At 37.1% G+C, this 23,091-nt stretch overlaps 1 protein-coding gene across 1 annotated transcript in view; it reads right to left on the reverse strand.

The window, feature by feature from the left end:
* Positions 1 to 23,091, reverse strand: part of SCFD2 (sec1 family domain containing 2) — a 430,884-nt gene that overhangs the window by 219,147 nt on the left and 188,646 nt on the right. Inside the window, exon 5 of the mRNA XM_032400353.1 lies at positions 15,247 to 15,496. Within this exon, the coding sequence (XP_032256244.1) occupies positions 15,247 to 15,496 (250 nt within the window). The remainder of the gene's footprint in view (positions 1 to 15,246; positions 15,497 to 23,091) is intronic.

The raw sequence follows: 23,091 nt of genomic DNA on the forward strand, positions 1-23,091 counted from the left end.
AATCCCTGCCCTTCTAAAGCTTATATCCTAAGAATTATAAGTAATTACACAACGATGCATGACAGGCACAATTACTGCTACTTGAGTTTGGAGGGGCAATCACATGGTGAAAGCAGCTTTAGTTCTAAGAATTACTTTAGTTGACAATTGCTCTGATACTGTTTTCTGAGACACTAGTGAAAATTCTGGCCAATTATTTTTAGGCATACAAATTCTTACTCTCAAAGCCATTATTCAGGTGTCAATGACATATTGGTTCACTTACAGGTAAAATATCAAACTCAGGAGACAGAGGACAAGATAGTTGTATTTGTCTAATTATAAAGATGCAAAACTGGCTTATTAGTGAATGTTCTCAAGATGCATGTATCAGTATGTCAGGACTGGATGTCAGTATCCCTTCTTTTGTGGAATCACTCCAACCCCCATTCTAAGTGGCAATGATAGATTGTCAATCATAGTCCACTGTCCATTTCTCCAAATCCCTGCCCCTGCCTCCCTCCCTCCTGCTTCCCAACACAGTGATGGCCACATGACTCAGCACAGCCAGAGGAAACCCCACTCCCCTAGCAACAGTGGCTGAAAGTCAGTCAGCTTTGTTTCCTAGGATTGATCAGAAAAGCTCTTTCTTTTTTTTTTTCCCTGGGTTGCTATTCTGGAATGACATAAGCCAGGAATGGCTGGGAGGAATGAGAAGTTCACAGAGGCAGTTGTAATTTGAAAAAATGAGGCCAATACTCTGAAGGAAGAAAAGCTTAGAAGATGCAAAGAGTCCTGATCACACTGTTGGAGCCCCTACCCCAACTCTCCTAAATATAGTTCCATCTCTGGGCTTCTCAGATGAGTCAATGTGAAAGGCAAATACTAACTAGGAAAACATATTAGCAAAACATATGACTAAGTGTTAATAACCTTAATAATACAAATGCTCTAATTTTTAAATCATTAAGAATAAAATGAATAATATAGTAGAAAAAAAGGAAAAGACCATGAACAGGCAATTGACAAAAGAGTAAATACAAATGGCAAAATCTGTTTTTCATCAGTACTCAATAAAATGCAATTTATATGTGGCCTCTACACTGTTCTTTCCATTTCCAAATTTTCTACAATAAGAAAAAGTCTGACTGTAATAGTGGAGGAAAAACTATAAAGTAAAGGTATTAAAATATAAAATTAAATTTAAGAATATTAGCCTGGCATCAGTTGGCATGATGAATGGGTGGGTAGACACAGAGAAAAGGCCATGGCCAATATGTGCCTGGGGTAAGGGAGCATCTTTGGAGAGATGTAAACAGCATCTCAAAGACAACAGAGATAGCCAACTCCTGTAGGGGGTGAAGTTGAGTCAGTGACTCCATTGCTTCCCTCCTGAGATGATAGTGGTATCCTGAAAAAGACAGAATGGTATTGAGGAGAAGCTGATTTAGAAGTAGGGAAGGGACTATACTGATTCAGATAAAAATAAAAAGCATATAAAGCTAGACCCATAGAATGGTAGAGAAAGAAGAGACCTTAGATTCACCTAATAAGGCTCTCATTTTATGATGAGGATCCTGAGTCCAAAGCAAGATCAGTGACTTACTTTCGGGTTACATACCTATGGGCATATTTAGGAGTAAAAATAAGACCCCTCCCTGCTAGGCTCTTTTTCTTCTTTTTTTTCTCTTCATTTTTTACCTTTTGACCCCCTTTATCCATTTCTCTCACCTCCTAACCCCTACCTCTGGCAACCATCAATCTCTGTAAGTTTGGTTTTTTTTGTGTGTTTATTTAGGCTCCATAAGAGAGATCATTTGGTATGTCTTTCTCTGTCTGACTTACTGCACTTAGCATAATGTCCATCCATGTTGTCACAAATGACAAGATTTCATTCCTTTATAGCTGAATAATATTCCATTGTGTGTGTGTGTGTGTGTGTATACACACACAATTTCTTTATCCATTCATCTGCCAATGAACACTTAAGTTGCTTCTATAACCTCACGATTCTGAATAATGCTGTAATGAACATAGGGGTGCATATACCTTTTCAAGTCAGTATTTTCATTTTCTTTGGGTAAATACCCAGAAGTGGAATTGCTGATTCATAATATAGTTCTATTTTCAATTTTCTGAGGAACCTCCATACTGTTTTCCATAGTGGCTGCACCATTACATACCCACCAACAATGCACAAAAATTCTTATTCCCTTTCTTTTTAAGTCTTGTCTTTTTGATGATAGCCATCCCAACAGGTGTGAGATGGTATCTCATTGTGGTTTTGATTTGCATTTCCCACATGATAAATTATGTTGAATATTATTTCATGAATCTATTGGCCATCTGCATGTTTTCTTTGGAAAAATGTCTATTCAGATCTTCTGCCCCTTTTTGCCCTTTTAAAAAATATTTTATTTTATTTAAATTCAATTAATTAGCATATAGTGTATCATTAATTTCAGAGATAGAGTTCAGTTACTCATCAGTTGCATATAACACCCAGTGCTCATTACATTACATGCCCTCCTTAATGCCTATCACCCAGTTACCCCATTCCCCACCCACCTCCCCTCCAGCAACCCTCAGTTTGTTTCCTACAGTTAAAAGTCTCCCTCTCTGATTTCATCTTATTTTAGTTTTTCCTCCCTTCCCTTTGATCCTCTGTTTGGTTTTTTAAATTCCACATATGAGGGGCGCCTGGGTGGCTCAGTCGTTAAGCGTCTGCCTTTGGCTCAGGTCATGATCCCAGGGTCCTGGGATCGAGCCCCGCATCGGGCTCCCTGCTCCGCAGGAAGCCTGCTTCTCCTTCTCCCACTCCCCCTGCTTGTGTTCCCTCTCTCGCGCTCTCTCTCTCTGTCAAATAAATAAATAAAATCTTTAAAAAAAAAATAAAAAAAAATAAATTCCACATATGAGTGAAATAATATGATAATTGTCTTTCTCTAATTGACTTATTTTGCTTAGCATAATACCCTCTAGTTCCATCCACATCATTGCAAATGGTAATTTCAATTTTTTGAGGCTGAGTAATATTTCATTGTATATATATACCACATCTTCTTTGTCCATTCATCTGTTGATGGACATCTGGTGTACCCATTTATTAATCTGAATTTTTTTTTACTATTGAGTTGTATGAGTTTTTTATATATCTATTAGCCGTTTATCATGTACATGATTTGAAATATTTTCTCTCATTCAATAAGTTGTCTTTTCATTTTGATTTCCTTTGCTTTACAGAAGCTTTTCAGTATGATGTAGTCCTACTTATTTATTTTTGCTTTTGTTGCATTTGGTGTCAAATTAAAAAAATCATCACCAATATCTATGTTAAGAATCTTCTGCCTATGTTTTCTTCTAGGAGTTTTATGGTTTCAGGTCTAACATTCAAATTTTTAATCTATTTTGAGTTAATTTTTGTGTATGGTATATGATAGTGGTCAAGTTTCATTCTTTTGCATGGGGCTGTTCAATTTTCCCAATACCATTTATTAAAGAGACTGTCCTTTACCCAGTGTATATTCTTGGCTCCTCTGTTGTAAATTAATTGACCATACATGCATAGGTATATTTCTGTGCTCTCTATTCTGTTCCATTGACCTATGTGTCTGTTTTTATGCCAATACCATACTGTTTTAATTACTAGAGCTTATAATATAGTTTGAAATAAGAAAGCATGGTATCTATACCTTTGTTCTTTCTTTAGATTGCTTTGGCTATTCTGGTTTTATTGTGTTTCTGTACAAATTCTAGGATTATTTATTCTATTTCTTTGAAAAATGCCTCCGGAATTCTATTAGGGGTTGCACTGAATTTGTAAATTGTTTGGGGGTAGTATGGGCATATTAACAATATTGATTCTTCCAAGCAATGAGCATGAATATCTTTCCATTTATTTGTGCCTTCTTCAATCTTTCATTAATGTCTTATAGTTTTCAAAATACAGGTTTTTCATCTCCTTAAATTTATTCCTATGGATTTTATTCTTTTTGACGTAATTGTAAATGGGATTATTTTCTTAACTTCTCTTTCTGATAGTTTGTTATTAGTGTATAGAAACATAACAATTTTTGTGTGTCTTGATTTGGTATCCTGCAACTTTATTGAATTTGTTTATTAATTCTAACAGTTTTTGATGGAGTCCTTTTGGGTTTTCCCCATATAATACGTTATCTGCAAATAGTGACAACTTTCCTTCTTCCTTCCCAATTTGGATGTCTTTTTTTTTTTGCCTAATTGTTCTGGCTAAGACTTCCAATATTATGTTCAATGAAAGTGGTAAGAGTAAGCATCCTTGTCTTGTTCTTTATCTTAGAGGAAAGCTTTCAGCTTTTCACTATTAAGTATAATGTTAGCTGTAGACTTGTCATATATGGCCTTTATTATGTTGAGGTACATTCCCTATCCACCTACTTTGTTGAGTATTTTTATCATAAATGGGAGTTGAATTTTGTCAAATAGTTTTTCTACATCTATTGAGATGATGAACAATTTTTATCCTTCATTTTGTTGATGTGGTATATCAACTTGACTCCTTGTGGATGTTGAAACATCCTGGCATTCCTGGAATAAATTCACCTGATAATGATGTGTGATCCTTTTAATGTATTGTGATTCAGTTTGCTAACATTTTGTTGATAATTTTTACATCTAAGTTTATCGGGGATATTGGCCTTTAATTTTCTTTTGTGTTTTGTCTGCTTTTGGTATCAGGGTAATGCTTACCTTGAAAAATGAGTTTTGAAGAGTTCCTTCCTCTTCTATATTTTTGGAAAATTTTGAGAATGATTGGTATTAATTCTAAGCATTTGGGAGAATTCAACAGTGAAGCTGTCTGGTCCTAGACTTTTGTTTTGGGGGAGGTTTTTGATTACTGATTCAATCTCCTTACTAGTAATTGGTCTGTCCCAATTTTCTATTTCATCATGATTTAGTCTTGATAAATTGTATGTTTCTAGGAATTCATCCATTTCTTCTAGGTTCTGCAATTTTTTGGCATATAGTTGGTCATAGTAGTGTCTTATAATCCTTTGTATTTCTATACTACTAGTTGTAACATCTCCTCTATCATTTCTGATTTTATTTGAGTCTTCTCTTTTTTTTTCTTGATGAGTCTAGGTAAAAGCTTCTCAAATATGTTTATCTTTTCAAAGAACCAGCTCTTCTCTAATGTCTTTTTTTAAATTTTTTTATTGTTATGTTAATCACCATACATTACATCATTAGTTTTTGATGTAGTGTTCCATGATTCATTGTTTGTGCATAACACCCAGTGCTCCATGCAGAACATGCCCTCTTTAATACCCATCACCAGGCTAACCCATTCTCCCACCCCCCTCCCCTCTAGAACCCTCAGTTTGTTTTTCAGAGTCCATCGTCTCTCATGGTTCGTCTCCCCCTCCGATTTCCCCCCCTTCATTCTTCCCCTCCTGCTATCTTCTTTTTTTTTTTTTCTTAACATATAATGTATTATTTGTTTCAGAGGTACAGATCTGTGATTCAACAGTCTTGCACAATTCACAGCGCTCACCATAGCACATACCTTCCCCAGTGTCTATCACCCAGCCATCCCATCCCTCCCACCCCAACCCCCACTCCAGCAACCCTCAGTTTGTTTCCTGAGATTAAGAATTCCTCATATCAGTGAGGTCATATGATACATGTCTTTCTCTGATTGACTTATTTCGCTCAGCATAACACCCTCCAGTTCCATCCACATCGTTGCAAATGGCAAGATCTCATTCCTTTTGATGGCTGCATAATATTCCATTGTATATATATACCACATCTTCTTTATCCATTCATCTGTTGATGGACATCTTGGCTCTTTCCACAGTTTGGCTATTGTGGACATTGCTGCTATAAACATTGGGGTGCACGTACCCCTTCGGATCCCTACATTTGTATCTTTGGGGTAAATACCCAGTAGTGCAATTGCTGGATCATATCTCTAATGTCTTTTTAATCTCTTTTTATTTTTACTCTAATCTTTGTAATTTCTCTTGTTCTACTAACTTTGGACTTCATTTGTTCTTCTTTTCCTAGTTCCTTGAGGTGTGAAATTAGGTTGTTTGACACTTTTCTTATTTCTGGAAGCACATATCATAATTAACTTCTCCCTTAGAACTGTTTTTGCTGTATCCCATACATTTTGATATGTTATATTATTTTCATTTGTCTCTATTTTTTTATTTCTCCTTTGGTTTTTTTTTTTTTTTTTTAATTTCTCCCTTGATTTCTTCATTGACTCACTGGTTGTTCGGTAGCATGTTGTTTAATCCCTACATATTTGTGATTTTTTTAGTTTTCTTCTTGTAATTGATTTCATACATTGTTTCATACCATTGTGACTGGAAAAGATGCTTGATATGATCTGATCCTCTTAAATTTATTAAGACTTGTTTTGTGGCTTAACATGTGATCTACCCTGAGAAGTATTCCATATGCACTTGAGAAGAATGTGTATTTTGTTGTTTTTGGATGGAACGTTCTGTATATATCTGTTAAGTCCATCTGTTCTAAAGTCACTTAATGCTGATATTGATTTTTTTTAAGATTTTATTTATTTATTTATTTATTTATTTATTTGAGAGAGATACAGAGATCAAACAGGGGTAGCAGCAGGCAGAGGGAGAAGGAGAAGCAGGTTCCCCGTGGAGCAGGGAGCCTGACACGGGGCTCGATCCCAGGATCTGGGATCATGACCTGAGCCAAAGGCAGATGCTTAACCAACTGAGCCACCCAGGCGCCACTGATATTATTGATTTTCTGTCTGGATAATCTGTTGATGTAAGTAGAGTATTAAAAGTCCTTACTACTGTCTTGCTTACTATTTAGGTCTGTTAATATTTGCTTTATATATTTAAGTGCATCTATATCAGGTGCATATTTACAAATGTTATATCCTCTAGTTGGACTATTTATCATTATGTAAGTCCATCTTTGTGTCTTTAAAGTTTGTTCTAAAGTCTATTTATTCGATATAAATACAGTTACTCCAGTTTTCTCTTGGTTCCCATTTGCATGGAATATCTTTTTCCATCTCTTCATGTCCAGTCTGTGTGTGTCCTTACATCTAAAGTGAGTCTCTTACAGGCAGCATATAGATGTGTAATTTTTTTTTTAATCCATTCAGTCACTCTATGTCTTTTAACTGGAGAATTTAGTCCATTTACATTTAAAGTACTTATTGATAGCTATTACTTATTGCCATTTTGTTCATTGTTGGTTGGCTATTTTTGTAGCTCCTCTCTGTTCCTTTCATCTTCTCTTGGTGTCTTCCATTGTTCTTTGGTGACTTTCTTTAGAGGTATGTTTATATTCTTTTCACTTCATCTTCTATGTATTTAGTATAGGTTTTGCTTTGCAGTTACCATGAGGCTTACATACAGCAACTCATATCTTTAGCAGTCTATTTTAAGTTGATAATAATTTAAGTTCGATCCTATTCTAAACATTTTTACTCTCCCCCCTCCGTTTTATGTTTTTGATGTCACATTTAACATTTTTTTATCTTGAGTATCCCTTAACTAATCATTATAATCATACTTATTTTTACTATTTTTGTCTTTTAACCTTCATACTAGCTTTATGATATGAGCATATTTAGGATTAAAAATCAGCAACCCCCCCCCACAGCTGCACCCTTTTCAACCACATCACCCCATCTCTCCTATTTCATCCATAGCTACATGTTCAAGAAAACTATTCTTATATTCCATGTATGCCACTTTTCCTTTTCATGATTGAGAAATTTATGCCACATGTAATGTGCAATTAATAAGAATCAGCAATAATTAATATCCACCTGTAGCATTAACAATTGTTACTATTGACATCATGTGCAGACACAAAAATTAGTGATATGGACAGTATGTCTTACACATTTGTGCATACATAAATACCAATGCAAAAATATCTGTTCCAGTGTCTTAGTTAAGAATGATTATTTTTATGATGTGACATGGAAAAATTAAGTACTTGAAAAAGTAACCTGTAGTGATCCCTTAATATGTTAGCAACATTGCTTAACTAGTTAGCTACCTTAATAGGCAGATCTAAATATCTTTCTACATAGCCTGTGATATATTTTAAATATGAAATAAACATTTTAAACTTCATTTGATATAGCTGTTTTGTAATATGTGCCGTGGTTAACTATTTTAATATGTTGGACAGTAAAACTAAATGTAACAGTTCCAACATTTCTCATGGGAGAGATTTAGGGCAGACATATGTTCTTCATCAGAGTTTCCAGCAGAAATCTTAGAAATCAAGAGGAAAAATAGACCTTATTATACCAAACTGTGTAGCAAACCATAATGGAAAGCAACAGTCTTAAAGTTGTTTTTTTGTTTTGTTTTCTTCTGGCAGCCCTGAAACAAAAAAATCTGAAACACTAGAAAGGAAGGTATATTCCTTAATGAAAAGTCCAATATTGGAATGCCACAATAACTGGAAATCCATAAATTAGAACCAAGAAATAAGGTAGAATCCTTTCTAAAATAAATTGTACCCTACTTCCTGAACTCCTCCAGCTGAGTGGGTGGATTCCATAATCATGGTTTTGTACCCTGGCACCTACTGTAATGAGCTGAAGTTTTCATTCAAGTGTGGGTAACATGAAGGCTGGTAATGAGTTTTTAGGATCACTCTTCCAGTTACCACAGCAACAGCCTTGTCATTGCCAAACCAGGAGGGATACTTAAGGTCTAAGGAACAACCTCAAGAGAAAGAGTTTTGAAATTTTGAAAACTGATATTCCAATTGGAATAGTGCCCTCAGGAGCAACAATCTGCAGAAATGTACAGTCTGAAATTTGATTAATTACTGAGGCAAACCTGTGAGATGAGGAAAGAATGCAGAGGTGATGAAGTAAAGGAAGCATAAGAGGAGAACTTCTTATTGGCTCCTCATCTTTTACAATTTTCTGTTTGGAAGTACTTCATATTTTACTAAGGAGACTAACTTTCTACAAGGCTGGGAAAAGTACTCGGCCAACTATGAAAAATGCTTTGTTTGAAAGACATATCTCTACTAACATAATAAAACATCTATGCCTTGTGGTAACAGAGATGAAAGTTTTTATAATAAAGTGGCAGACATGAATAGCAATAATAATTTTATATGGTCTATGTTTACCTGAGCTTTTCAAAAGAGGAAAGATGTCATAAATCAGTGCAACTTGATTTTTACTGTTGGCTATAGAATATGGCTTTGTTTCACTATGGATAAGGGCACAAAAATGCTTTCCATTTGGAAAGTAGACCTGAAAGTACCATGTAGGTACCTTCCACAACCCATTGAAAAACAAATTCTCAGCTTCTTCCTCATTCAGAGTTGAAGAGACTCCTCTATTAGGTTTCCTCTAGGGGATGCAAGGGAACTGGTTGAGAGCTCACTAGACTATGTTTATCTTCTCAGTGTCCTCAAGAACAGTGCTTTCCAAACTGGACCTGCCTTTCCTCATTTATTATATGTGATTGATCTTAAAAAGGGCATTGGACAAGTGAGAAGGGATAGAGGAAAAAAAAACTTAGGAAACAAGATCCCTTAAAATGAAACTTTAACAAAGTTGAAGATGATTTAAAAAATCATGGTCCATCATGAAGACAACTTATGCATTTTACCCAAATCAATGTGAAGTTCTAATTATTCCAGTTAGAGGAACAGCAATCTTGCCATTATTTTACACAAAAGTACTGGGAATTACATGGCAAAAGAAGCACAACTATACATCTAAGTGAGAAAAATACATCTTCACATGAGAAGAACTTATGCAACATTCCTTCCACAAAACTTACTCTTCATATTTCATTAAAAAAATAATAGTCCTGATTTCTTGAGAGATTAGAGTATCAGATTCTTGCTCTCCTGGTAACAATCAGAGGACCTCCAGTTTGACACAGTCCCTGCCGTTCCCTATCACTCTCTCTATTAAGACTGAATATCCTTGGGCGCCTGGGTGGCTCAGTCAGTTAAGCAACTGCCTTCAGCTCAGGTCATGATCCCAGAGTCCTGGGATCGAGCCCTGCATTGGGCTCCCTGCTCTGCAGAGAGCCCGTTTCTCCCTTTCCCTCTGCTGCTCCCCCTGCTTGTGCTCTCTCTCTCTCTGTCAAATAAATAAATAAAATCTTCAAAAAAATAATAATGATAATGATGTAGAGAACACAAACTGACAGCACATGCACCAGGGTCTGCACCAAGCACTTTGACTATTTTATCTCATGAGTTTGTTACTGTCATTACTATCCCCACTTGATTTGTGAGGAAACTGAGCATCATGAAGTTAAGTGACTTACTCAAGATGGCACAATTACTAAGATTCAGAGTCAGAACTAAAACCCAGGCACACAACTCCTAATCCTGTGCTGAGAACCTTTACATTTCACTACCACTGCCCCCCAGGGGTTCTATGCTTCAAGATCTTGGAATAATGTCAGGTATGTAGACATATTCAACAAATATTGATAGGTTGAAAATATTTGTGATGTAAGTCCAGTGATACTAGGCACACAATAGCACATTATTTCAGTATATACTATAAAAGAAATGTCAATATTATAACTGTGGATTAAAGTACCATGGGCATCACTCCACCTCACAGTATATTATCTTCCCTTACAATTTTCCCTATCAGGGAAGCCTAAAATGATAACTGCAGCAAATAGAAGTTTTTTACTTACTGTCCATTCTCACCTTCTTTCTTCTAACAGAACTCTGACTTTGGTCATGACAAATAGATGCCCAGTTAAAAATACTCTAGGAGCCAGAGGTGATCATGAAACCCAGTTCTAGCCAATGATACAAGTAGGACAGGAGAAATGTTATTGTGTTCCTTAATATGAAAAAGGGCAGCCTCTGTTAATATATGCCTCTTACTTTCAACCATCTTCCTTTATTGCCTGAAGCATGGACATACTAAGTCAAGGAGGAGTGATGACCTCATGACCATGATGACGAAAGAAAGAAAGAAAAGAAAGAAAGAAAGAAAGAAAAGAAAGAAAGAAAGAAAAGAAAGAAAGAAGCCAGAAAGAACATGAGTTCTGCTGCCTGTCTCTGAACTTCCTGCTGAGAAAATATAAATCCCTATTTGTTAAGCTAATCTGGTAAATTTCCCACTATATATATCCAGGTATAAACCTTATACAATGGTACAATAAGTGATAACCCCAAATTATCAACAGGAAGAAGAGTAAGAGTGTAATAAATATAAATACAGTTTCCATGGTATCATTATGCCTCTATCTTGAACTATAGATTTTTTTTTAGATACTTTGAATCACTCATTCCCTAGCTTTCCACTAAACTCAACAGATCTAGCCCCTATTGACCTTTCCTTTAAAGACAGTATAAAAATCCAGGGACATAAATCAATAAGCAACATAAAAGTTGTTTACCAAAAAGAAATTTTTCCAAAATAGTTTTGGGTGTCAAAAACTGTACGCAAGTTTTGTTTTCCTTTTTTTCTGGTTCCAGAACCTTCTGACCAACATACCCTTTGAGTACTGATTTGCTCCTAATAGGTTACATGTGTGCTGAGCTGTTTCACTTCGGCTCACAGGTTAGTTAGGAAGGGTTTGGACTGGCCAAAGCCCCAGGGCTGATTGCTTCTGACCAAAAAGTTCTGTCCACTTACCTGAGTACACTATGCAAGCATACTCGTTGTCTGTGTGTGTCACAATGTGATTAAGGTTGGGAAGTACTGCCCTACATGACAGCTACAAGCTACCAAAATAACAACAGACATAGGAGATGATTACTTATTTACAGTGTGTATGGACTGGAAATTAGCTCACATATAACATTATTTGTTATATGTTAGCTCCATATAACATCATTTTATTTTTAGTAAAATCACTGAGTGGTCAATATAGCACTTACGTTTATTGTCAAGGTTCAAAGATGGAAGATAGGATGACTAACACACACCGCTAGGAAATGACAAAGCCAGGACTTTTGAATCAAGGATTTTTACATCTAAGCTCTATGCTTTATCTGATACACCTCCCTGTATGATGACATTCCAAGTTTACACAGATTTTTAAAATTAGAATTTTGACTTCATTCTCTGAAGAAAGTTCAAATGGTTTTCCTTTGTTTTCTCTTGTGACTGCTAGAGAAACACTAACATACACAGAAACTGATAATCTCTTTGAACTTAGCAAGACTGAGAAAGCACAGTAAATGACATTTTCAGGCCGTACCAATTTACTTTTTACAATTCCTATCCCTGACACTCAGGGAGCCAGCCCTTGTTATTTTGCGTGAGTAGAAAAGAGAGTTTTTGCCTGCCATTCTCCCTAAAAGTAGCTATCAAAAGGAAAATAGTATGCTGCCGTTGACCATGCTTAAGTTTTTGTATGTTTTGCCAATTACAGTTTCTCATTGTGCTTTCCATAAAAGGGAAGAATAGGGAGAAATGAAAGAAAACGCCAAAAGTAAATTACATATTCAACATATAAAAAGGAAATATGAATTTTAAACACGGCAATTATTGTCAAGAGATATCACTGAAATAAAAAGAATTTAAGTTTGCCACTCCTATTTTAGAAAGCTAGACAACCAATAGATTTCAATGACTAGAAATAATATTTTAATTTCTTAATAGCAATGCAGAAACAAAGAGAATACATGCCTGAAAATAGGAAGGCATGAGGAAACATCTATAAGTAGCTATTACAGACAGAGTAAAAAGAACAGGCGATATCTACAATATTAACCAAATATTAATTCACTGTTTGTAAAATAAGAACATGATGGAATGGCTGAGCATGCATGGCATAAAACAGTAAGTTTAAGCAAGCCTCAGTTACAAAATATAATAAATGCAATGGTTATGGAAGTGAGCTGGTAGCAGGTTTAGAATCTCTTGTTTAAAGACCTGGGCTCCAGACCCAGAACACCTGGGTTCAAATTCTGATCCTTTCACTTTTAGGTGATGATCACATGCTTGAGTTTTCAGTACAGAAAAAGTATTATTTTCTTGATTCTATTAACATTAAGATTAATAAAATTATAATATAAAAAGTGGAGTTTTACTGATTAATTGCTTGCTTTCAATAATAGTTTTAAACCAAATTTCATCAACCCCAAAATGTGCACAGGCCATAAAAGAAATTCTGCCACCCAGTAACAAGTAAGCCAAGACTATAAACTGGAATAACATAAACCCAACACTGTGCGCAAGTTCATGGTAAAGCCAGGTTAACCTAGTTCCACAATTGCCCAAGCATTTGGAAGGCAATTTGGAAGATGATTCTATTCTTTCAATATATAATGGAATATCCCACCTTGTTCTACAAGATTGAGTCACTGCTACCCCCACACCATCCTAGTGCTTTTTTCCTGAGATGTAAACAGTTGCCTCAGCAGCTAATTGTAAACATAAACCCTACTTCTCAGAACATTTGAATTTCCAAGATACTTAATAGGGGTATGTCTATGGCCAAGTAAAAGTCTATCTTCAGAAATAAAGTCCTTTTGGTGTCCATAGAGGTGGAGTGACGCATATGTATCCCACTAGTAAGTTCACCTATGCCAAATTTAAGTAGTGCATCTTACCCACCCCACTTAAACTGTACATCCAAAGTTTACCGAGGTAGGAATGTATACTTCATATTACAAAATGTCTCTAAAATTTTTAAATATACTAAATTTTCTACAAATTCTTATTTTTAAGCTTCATTTGCTAAACTTACTATTTCTTGATATAAACATGAATGTACAGAAGTGTTTTTAAATGTAAAGTCACATTTAAAAGCAAGAGAATGCAATATCCTAAGCAATCATAAATAGAGAAAGTAATAAAGAGTGAAATGCTGGGTCAATAAACACCTTGAGTGAGTATTAAACGAATACTCTTCCAGCATGACTTCAATTCCCAAAATAATACAGCAACATACTAATGTTACAGAAAAGCCATCCAAAGAACCTCAGCTAAAACAAACCATCTTTGTTGTCTGTTTCTGAAATTATGCATTTTAAGAATAACTCCCAATTAAATTCTCTTGGCATTCAAATTTACTTTGAATCAAATTACTGTTCAGAGCACTGTATAAACCATATTAAACCTTTCTAAGTCAATATTCATTTATAGCCAAACAAACACATAGTCGCATAGAGAGCCGTAACTTAATGAAATGGGAGCAAATTCCACAAGTTTTCCTTAAGTAGATTTTAAGGTGGCAAAGAGGTTCTATACTAAGCAAGGAAATGTTTCATTTTTGTGGAAACTTCTGTTTCCATCTCGTCAGGGTTTCATTTTCCATAGCCAGACAAAGAAAAGGTCATCCGTGGGCATGAAGGCCAGCACCATGCATGGGGCGCTTCAGTGGACAGCTACACAGCCTCTTTCGGAGCGGTCTGGACGCTCCCCTCAGTGAGGCGCGACAGGCAACAGGAGGAGGAGCTGGGAAATACATAATGTGCTCAGTGGAGCCTTCCTGAATGGAGAGGTCTGCACACACCTATACACACACACACACACACACACACTCATGAATGAATGAGAGCTACGTATGTTTTTAGACTATTTAAGTTTTGTGTGTAAGCTTTAACAATTTCCACTCGTAAACAGACCCAGGCTCCATCCATGCTAATGGAAATAAGCTTTGCGCAAAATAGAAATAATACTGAGTTTGATAAGAAAAACACAAATGAATGTCTCTATGAGTTACATCACAGTTCTTACTAAAAGTAAAAATGGTTAGAGTGTATGATATATCTTTCCCGAATCAGCATAGCCTCCTTTACTGAGATATTCGGATATTATCTGGGATACTACCAATTAATTCAGATTCAAAATGAAATATGAGAAGTAAAAAGTATAAAAGTACTCTCAAAAATTGCAATTTTCAATTTTATGACATTGCATAACATTTTAGGGAAACAGTTTTGTGTGTGTGTGTGTTTAAGTTTGAAATGACAATCTCAAAGAAACTATGTCAACAGAAACCCTTTGAATAGGCTGCACATCTTATTTTTTCTTAAAGATATGACACCCTGTGAAAATTTTGCTATTTTAACAAGGCTCTAGAAATAGGAGCTGTGATGGACAATTAGAAGATAATTTCACTATAGCTGGAAAAAAAATATTTCAATGAAAACCTCTAATCCTAAAGGCTGGCTAGTATTCATCAGGCCTCATAAAATTCCAAACAACTCCAATGAAGGTGGTTTCACCTCTTTCTAAAATGCCTTTATTTTTAAACCCTTTTCTATATCAGTGATGTTTATGTCCTATATTTTTTATTAAACACTCACCTGTGATTTTTTGTAGCAAAGGTGACAATTCAGACTCTTCACAAAAGACCTGAGCCAATGCTTTCTTCACTTTTTCTTCAGTTTCCCCCAGGTTTTTGTCCACTGTGAACTCTCCACTGACAGAATAAATATATATCAGGAGGATCAACAGCTCTTCAGGGCTGTAGTCATCATTGGTCCTCTGGTCCAAAGGCTTAATCATGGGCAGCAGCTGATTTAACACAACAGACATTGTTGACTCCCCAATGCTCTGAAATAAAAGGTGGTAATAAGAAAATAGTCATTCTTATACAAAGACGTAATTAATGCACAGTATCAGTCCAAAGATGGCTTGCAAACAAGTTTGTGATGTTCATGACTAGACTGCTTTTTATTTGTCTGTTTCTTGTCCTAGAGAGAATGCTGCAAGAAATTTGGCATTAGATTGATTGGTATGATCTAGTTTATAACATAGCTAGTAAAGTTGCAAGCCCTTTTATATTATCTTACGTATAACTTATACAAGTAAGAGTCCACTAGTTTTATAAGTGTTAAGTACTTCAGATACCAGAAATTTTAAATTAAAAAATATATTTTTAAAGCAATACGATTAAAAATAAAAACATGTCAGCATCTATATATCCAAACGAATGCTGACATTCTTTTAGAGGAATTACCTCGAATTTTACAGTATATTCTTTTTAATATTCTCTATATTGGCAAATACTAGTCAGAATAGATTTTTTTATTCCAAAATCAAAGTTTATTTTTATTTTCATTTATTTTTTAAATTTTTAAAATTCGAATTCCAGTATAGTTAACATACAGTGTTATATTAGTTTCAGGTGTACAATATAGTGATTCAACAATTCTATACAGTACTCAGTGCTCATCATGGTAAATGTACTCTTAATCCCCATCACCTATTTCACCCCCCCACCCCCTCCCCCTCTGGTAACCATCTGTTCTCTATAGTAAAGTGTCTGTTTTTTGGTTTGTCTCCTTTTTTTCTTTGTTCATTTGTTTTGTTTCTTAAATTCCACATATGAGTAAAATCATATGGTATTTGTCTTTCTCTGACTGATTTATTTCACTTACCATTATACTCTCTAGATCCATCCATGTTGTTGCAAAAGGCAAGATTTGATTCTTTTTCATGGCTGAGTAATATTCTCTTGTATATACATACCACTTCTTTTTTTTTTAAGATTTTATTTATTTATTTGAGAGAGTGAGAGAGAGTACAAGAGTGGGGTGAGGGGCAGAGGGAGAAGCAGATTCCCCACTGAGCAGGGAGCCCGATGTGGGGCTTGATCCGGGACTCTGGGATCATGACCTGAGCCTAAGGCGGATGTTTAACCCACTGAGCCACCCAGGTGCCCTGACGTACCACTTCTTTATCCATTCATCTATTGATGGACACTTGGGCTGCTCCTACAATTTGGCTATTGTAAATAATGCTGCAATAAACATAAGGGTACATATATCCTTTCAAATTAGTGTTTTTGTATTCTTTGGGTAAATACCCAGTAGTACGATTATTGATCATAGGATTTTTTTTTATAACAAGGAACAGTCATTTTCTGCTAAACCTGGTGAATAGAATAAGGGATCAAACTGGGCAACGTCACTTAGGGTTCAAGGTATCTTTGGGTAAATCTGAAGGTAATCCAAGAATTTCATTTCAGGGTTTCATTTTCCATAGCCAGACAAAGAAAAGGTCATCCGTGGGCATGAAGGCCAGCACCATGCATGGGGCACTTCAGTGGACAGCTACACAGCCTCTTTCGGAGCGGTCCTCACTGAGGGGAGCGTCCAGGATTAAAGGTAATCCACTTTATAACTTAAAACATTTTTTTCCTTTTAGCTCTTCCACTAATTTCATGAGTGATATTTAGCAGAGAATTTCAAAATTCCTTGCATGTGATAACAGCATGGAATTTCTGGAGTAACCGCATAACTTCTAAATTGCTATACCATGTTTCGTACAAATTATGAGATTTTTGGTGAATAGATAAATCCCCATTTTAAGTAATGTGCTTTATTTCACTTTTAATATAAAATAATCCTATAAAATAAAACTCAACTATTTGAATTTATATTAAAATCAGGGGCCAAATGATCACAACTTGCAACTTCCATGTCATTCATTCAGAAGGGTTCATTGAGTATCTACTGTATTCCAGGTATTATACTGGGTCTAGGGATATAGCAGTCAATGAAACAAATCCCTTGCTCTCATAGAGCTTACATTCTAGTTGGGTGAAACAGACAATTAAGAAGCTAAAGAAGTAAAATATATAGTATACTAGATGGTGGTGAGAGCTATGGAGAAGAATAAAGTGGGAAAGAAGGAAGATGGGACATTAGGGTATGTGTACGTTTATGTGTATGAAAATACACTATATTAAAGAGGAAAGGCCAGGTTAAGAAAGGAGTGTTGGAATTAAAAAATAACCTACAGAAATGTTCTCTCTTTGAATGAAGTTGATGGCAAGCAGATGAATGTGATTCTGTATTGGGATAACTACCCCAAAACGAACTTTTCTAGTCAAGTCATTTCCACACCTGGAAAAATTTGGACATATCATCTCAAGGTTAAGGTTTACAATTATATTATTTGGTACACGATAAACAGCTGTTACCATTCATTTCACAATGCACCAAACAAAAACAAAATGATAAGTCTCTGGAATGAATAGGTACAGATGGAAAAGAACAGGATGATTTTAGTGTTACATGGTGACAAGACATGATTTACCCAGTGTAAACACACCCACTTCTCAAAGGAAATGGCTAGAACATTTGAAGGCATCCTAGGACTGTCCTATAACCTCAGGAGTCTCTGGAGACAAGCATTTAAGTATTTTCTGCTTTACAAGCTGCCAAGAGCAATTTGAAATATAGGAGCTGTGTGGCTGGCCTGTTAGAAGTGGGGCTGTGGGGGCTACAGCTTTCATTTTTCCTTTTTACCCTATCACCAACATTTTGGATAACATGAAGCAGATTCCTTCATTGCTTCATTATATCTCATTTCTAAAAAGCAGGTATATGCATCAAGTATCTATCCTATAGGAGCCCTATGATGCTCTTCCCAGAGCAAAAGGATTTTTTTAAAAGATAGTTATAAAAAGTAAAACAAGGTAGAATAATCATCATAATCATTTGAAAAGGTTCACCCACTAACATCTGGCCATAAGAGCATAATTTTCAAATTGTTGATCTAAGATATATTGCTGGAGAACCAACTACCCCATTAGTAACACTCTAGCAGACGTTTGTTAGCTAGGTAATACCTGTGCACATCAATTTATAAAATTACATTCTAATCTGCTTAAAGCATTCCCAAAAGCTAATTATTGAGTTGAATACAAAGTGAAGAATACTGATCAGTCTTAAAGAGCCATGAGATATGGTGGAAATAAAAAGACTCCATTTCAAACACCCAGATTCCAAACCTGACTGTACCACTAAGCAGCTCCTTAACCTCATAGGATCCCAATAGACTTCTCAGGATCTTTTCATCTCTAAAATGACATGATCCAACTAAAAGATGGCTCAGTTCTTAAGCCATATATATGCCAACATCTCCATTTTAACTTTCTTCTCTCTCTTTTTTAAACATTACCATTGGTGATAGTAGGCTGTGAATCACATTTCATTGCTGGTTACACAGAAAAATATAAATGCTCAAAAGAAAAGCTTTACTGCAGAAACAAATGTAGATACAGAACTATCATAGGTACATGTGTGACAAGGGCTGATATACATACATCTATTTCCTAGTTCTGCCACCGAGAGAATCTAGAAGTAAGACACCTCAGTAGCAATGAGCACACCCAGTGGCCAGATCTTGGTATGTAATATCATTCTCAAATAAAAGGAATCAGGGATCCTCAGAGAAATGGCTGATTCAAGGGATGGGGCAGGGGAAAATACAAGAAGAACTTGGAAGGTCTTGTTGTGCCAGAAAGTAAGGAAGTCCTTAAAAAAACAAAGGGATGGGGCATGTCAAAAGGACACAAGAGACAACTGGAAGGCCTCCCAGTGGCCAAAGCTGAAGCAATTTGGGTAAGAAAATAAAGTAGTAATGGATTATAACCCCAAGTACAAAAAAATGTGCTTCACTCCATACTGATCTAAATAAGTGATTGCATAAATAAATATAAATAAATTTAAATAAATAAATGTAGGAGAAGAGATAAATGTTCCTTACAGAAGAATTTCAAATAACTTATGTAGACACTGCCCCCTCCAGGGGTTAGAGCTTAATCCCCCCACCTCTTGAGTGTGGGCTGCACATAATGACTTGCTTCTAAAAAATTGTGTATGGAAAGAGGAGGAGGAGAACTTTACCTTAGAAGATCAAGGTTAACATCACCAGTGATAAGGCAAATGATATCATGTGTCCCTAATATGATGTGATGAGAATGGCACTTCACTTTTGTGGTATTTTTCTCCCAAACCCATAACTGCACAACAAAAACAACAACAGATAAATCCTAATTAAGGAACATTCTACAAAATGCCTAACTAGTATTCCTCAAAACTGTCAAGTCATGAAAAACAAGGAAAGACTAAAAAACTATCACATACCAGATGAGACTAATGACAAAATGTGATGGGATCCTAGATGGGATCTGGAAACAGAGAAAGAGCATGGGGGGCAGGGTGGGGGAGACTAGTAAAATCAGACTAAAGTCTGGAGTTTATAGTCAATAGTAATGTACCAGTACTGGCTTCTTAGTTTTGACAAATACACTACAGTACTGTAAGATTTTCACAGTGAGGTGAGGGATATACAGAACTCTCTATACTATCTTGACAACTTTTCTATACATCTAAAATAATCTACAATAAAACATTTTTTTGGCAAGGGGAGGAGAGATGAGGGGAAGAGAGGGAGAGGGAAGTTGAGGGAAGGGAAGATAATAAGAGACAAATCCAGGTACTTTTGGATCTCCTTCTGTCAGACTGAAAATTCCAGGAAAGACAATTTCAGCTGAGTATAAGAACTCCTCAAACAGGGATGCCTGGGTGGCTCAGTTGGTTAAGCGACTGCCTTCGGCTCAGGTCATGATCCTGTAGTCCCGGGATCGAGTCCCACATCGGGCTCCCTGCTCAGCAGGGAGTCTGCTTCTCCCTCTGACCTTCCCCCCTCTCATGCTCTCTCTGTCTCATTCTCTCTCTCAAATAAATAAAATCTTAAAAAAAAAAAAAAAGAACTCCTCAAACAGAGAAACTAAAGTAAGGGACTGACTCAGGAAGCAATGAACCTCCCATCAATGGCAAAGGGAGGCAGGGAGATCGTCTGGCATGGATGAAAGAGAGGGAATCCTAAACACACTGGCTTGGAAGGCCAATTAGACCCTCCTAGGACTATCCATAAAAGCATGACTCCAGATTGGATGTATATCAATTTTTCCATACTCTCTTCTCTTAGAATGAAACCTCAACAAGAAAAAGGAAAAGATCAGTGAGACCCTAGATTGAAACCTTTTTAAAGCTGAAAGAAAGAATCGGAGGAGGATTGATAATGAGGTTACGGGAGTAAAATTATATGCCTGAGAAACAGCTGTAGCACTTACGAGCTGTGTGACCTTGGGCAACTTAAATTAACTTCTCCAAGTCTCAGTTTCCTCACCTGGAGAATGGACAAACTACCACAAATGTCTGAAAATTAAGCAGCCCCTCAGACACCCCTTTTCATATTGGGACAATTACTTAAACTACTTTGTGGTTTAAAATACAGTAATCTCCACAATGGGGCAGTCTTTATAAGGACCCAAACATCAAAGGACAACCTCTCTTCTGAGGGTTGATTTTGGGGAAAATGCTTGACCTTACATTTGAGGCCAGACAATAATAGCTTTCGCTTCATAAGGTTGTTCTCCAGATCTAATAACAGAAGTAAATCACAAAGCGCAGTGCCTGGCACATAGCCTCTGATCAATATGAAATGCCTACCACTACTATCGCCTACTACCCCATGCTTGCTTGCTTGGTAGGAGTGACCAAGAGGACTGGCAGGAATGAAAAACCTTCTAGGAATAAGAAGTTCATGGTCTCAGGAGGGAGGAGCAGCCTGCCAGTATTGGATGTGACATCACATCTGGGAACTTAACTGCAAAGTTAGTCAAAGGTTAAAGGCAATATAAACATTATTAAACACTGCCATTAAAAAAGCACACACAGAGCAAACCACAACCAAAGCAAAAAAATGGCTTCTTTATAAAGTACCAGGGATTAAATTTCTCATTCATTTTGGTATAAATGGGCCAACTAGTAGGAGGTGGAAGACTAGAGCTGTGTCTAGAGTGACAGAACCTTTTTTTTTTTTTAATTCTGCAGTCTGGAGCTCCTGTTATTTTTGAATGAGTCCCCAGTAACTCCATACAAAAGGCTCTCTGTAAAATGCATGTTGTCTTTAGAAAAGCCATTTTGGGGGTAGAGGGGCTGAATTAAAACACCTCTGCGAAGTCAGAGGCAGGCCCCGTGCTGGCTACGTCCGCAGGCCTGAGGAGCGAACAGGCCATATTCCTCCTGGCTGCCGAGCAGGCCGGGCTGGCTCCACACCTGCTCCTCTGGGGTGCGGCCTGCAGACCCTCCAAGAAACTCAAAGCCACTCTCACGGGCTGCTGGAGAACCCATCTCCACAGCTCCTCCAAGGTCCAGCTCAGTCACAGGGTGTGGGCTCATGGGATGCTGCCCGTGAGGGCCTGAGGGAGTGCCTAAGGCCCTTCTGCCCCCAAACATCACTTGCCACCCTTGCATTGATACCTGTCATAGGCTTTAGATTCCTATGATTAAAGCTACTCTGCTTCTTTGGGGGATGGCCTTCTGTATATGGAACTTGGTGTATAGGAGGATAATTCACTGATGCACTCATGAATCTTCAACAAATGTTTATTGTGTACATACGAAGTGCCAGTCACTGTGCTATACTCTGGGCATACAAAGAACAAGGCAAGACACAAGATTCCAGGAGCTTACAGGTGAGTGGAGGTAGGAGTAAACAGTAGAGGAGATGCAGTAAGTAAGAGCTTTAGTGGAAGTTTTCATCCACTTTGGAGATACAGCAGAGGAGCACCAAGTCCTGGGAGGGATGGTACCTCAACTGAGTCTTACCCAATTGACTGCCATCTCAGGGAGGAGCACAGCTCTGAGAAATGAGCAATGGGCTAAGATCCTTCCTTCATTTCCTCAGCAAATATTTAACACCCACTTACTAAGAGTGTGTGGTAGGTAGAGTTATGACCCCTGAAAAAGGCCCACACTCTAACCCCAGAATATGTCACTGCCAACGTGATTAAGGTTACAGATCTTGCGATGGAGACTAGCCTGCATGATCTGGGTGGGCCCAGTCTACTCACGTGAGTCCCTAAAGCAGAGAACCTTTCCTGGCTATGGTCAGAGAGAGATGCAAGGCTGCCAGTCTCGAAGGGGGAGGAAGGGGGCCACAAGCTAAGGAATGCAGGGGCCTCTAGACTGGAAAAGATGAGGAGATGGATGCTCCCCCAGAGCCTCCAAAAAGGAATGCAGTGCTGCCAACACCTTGATTTTTTAAAAAGATTTTATTTATTTATTTGAGACAGAGAAAGAGAGCGAGCCAGCACATGAGTTAGGGGGAGGGGCAGGGGGAGAGGGAGAAGCAGACTCCCCACTGAGCAGGGAGCCTGATGCGTGTCTCGATCCCAGGACCCCGAGATCATGACCTGAGCCAAAGACAGATGCTTAACCAATGGAGCCACCCAGCTGCCCTGCCAACACCTCAATTTTTGTCTGGTGAGACCAGTGTTGGACTTCTGACCTACAGAGTTGTAAGATAGTAAATCTATGTTTGTTAAGCCTCTAGGTTTGTTTTGA

Source organism: Phoca vitulina, unplaced genomic scaffold (assembly GCF_004348235.1).
Source record: "Phoca vitulina isolate PV1807 unplaced genomic scaffold, GSC_HSeal_1.0 scaffold3, whole genome shotgun sequence".
Classification (NCBI taxonomy): domain Eukaryota; kingdom Metazoa; phylum Chordata; class Mammalia; order Carnivora; family Phocidae; genus Phoca; species Phoca vitulina.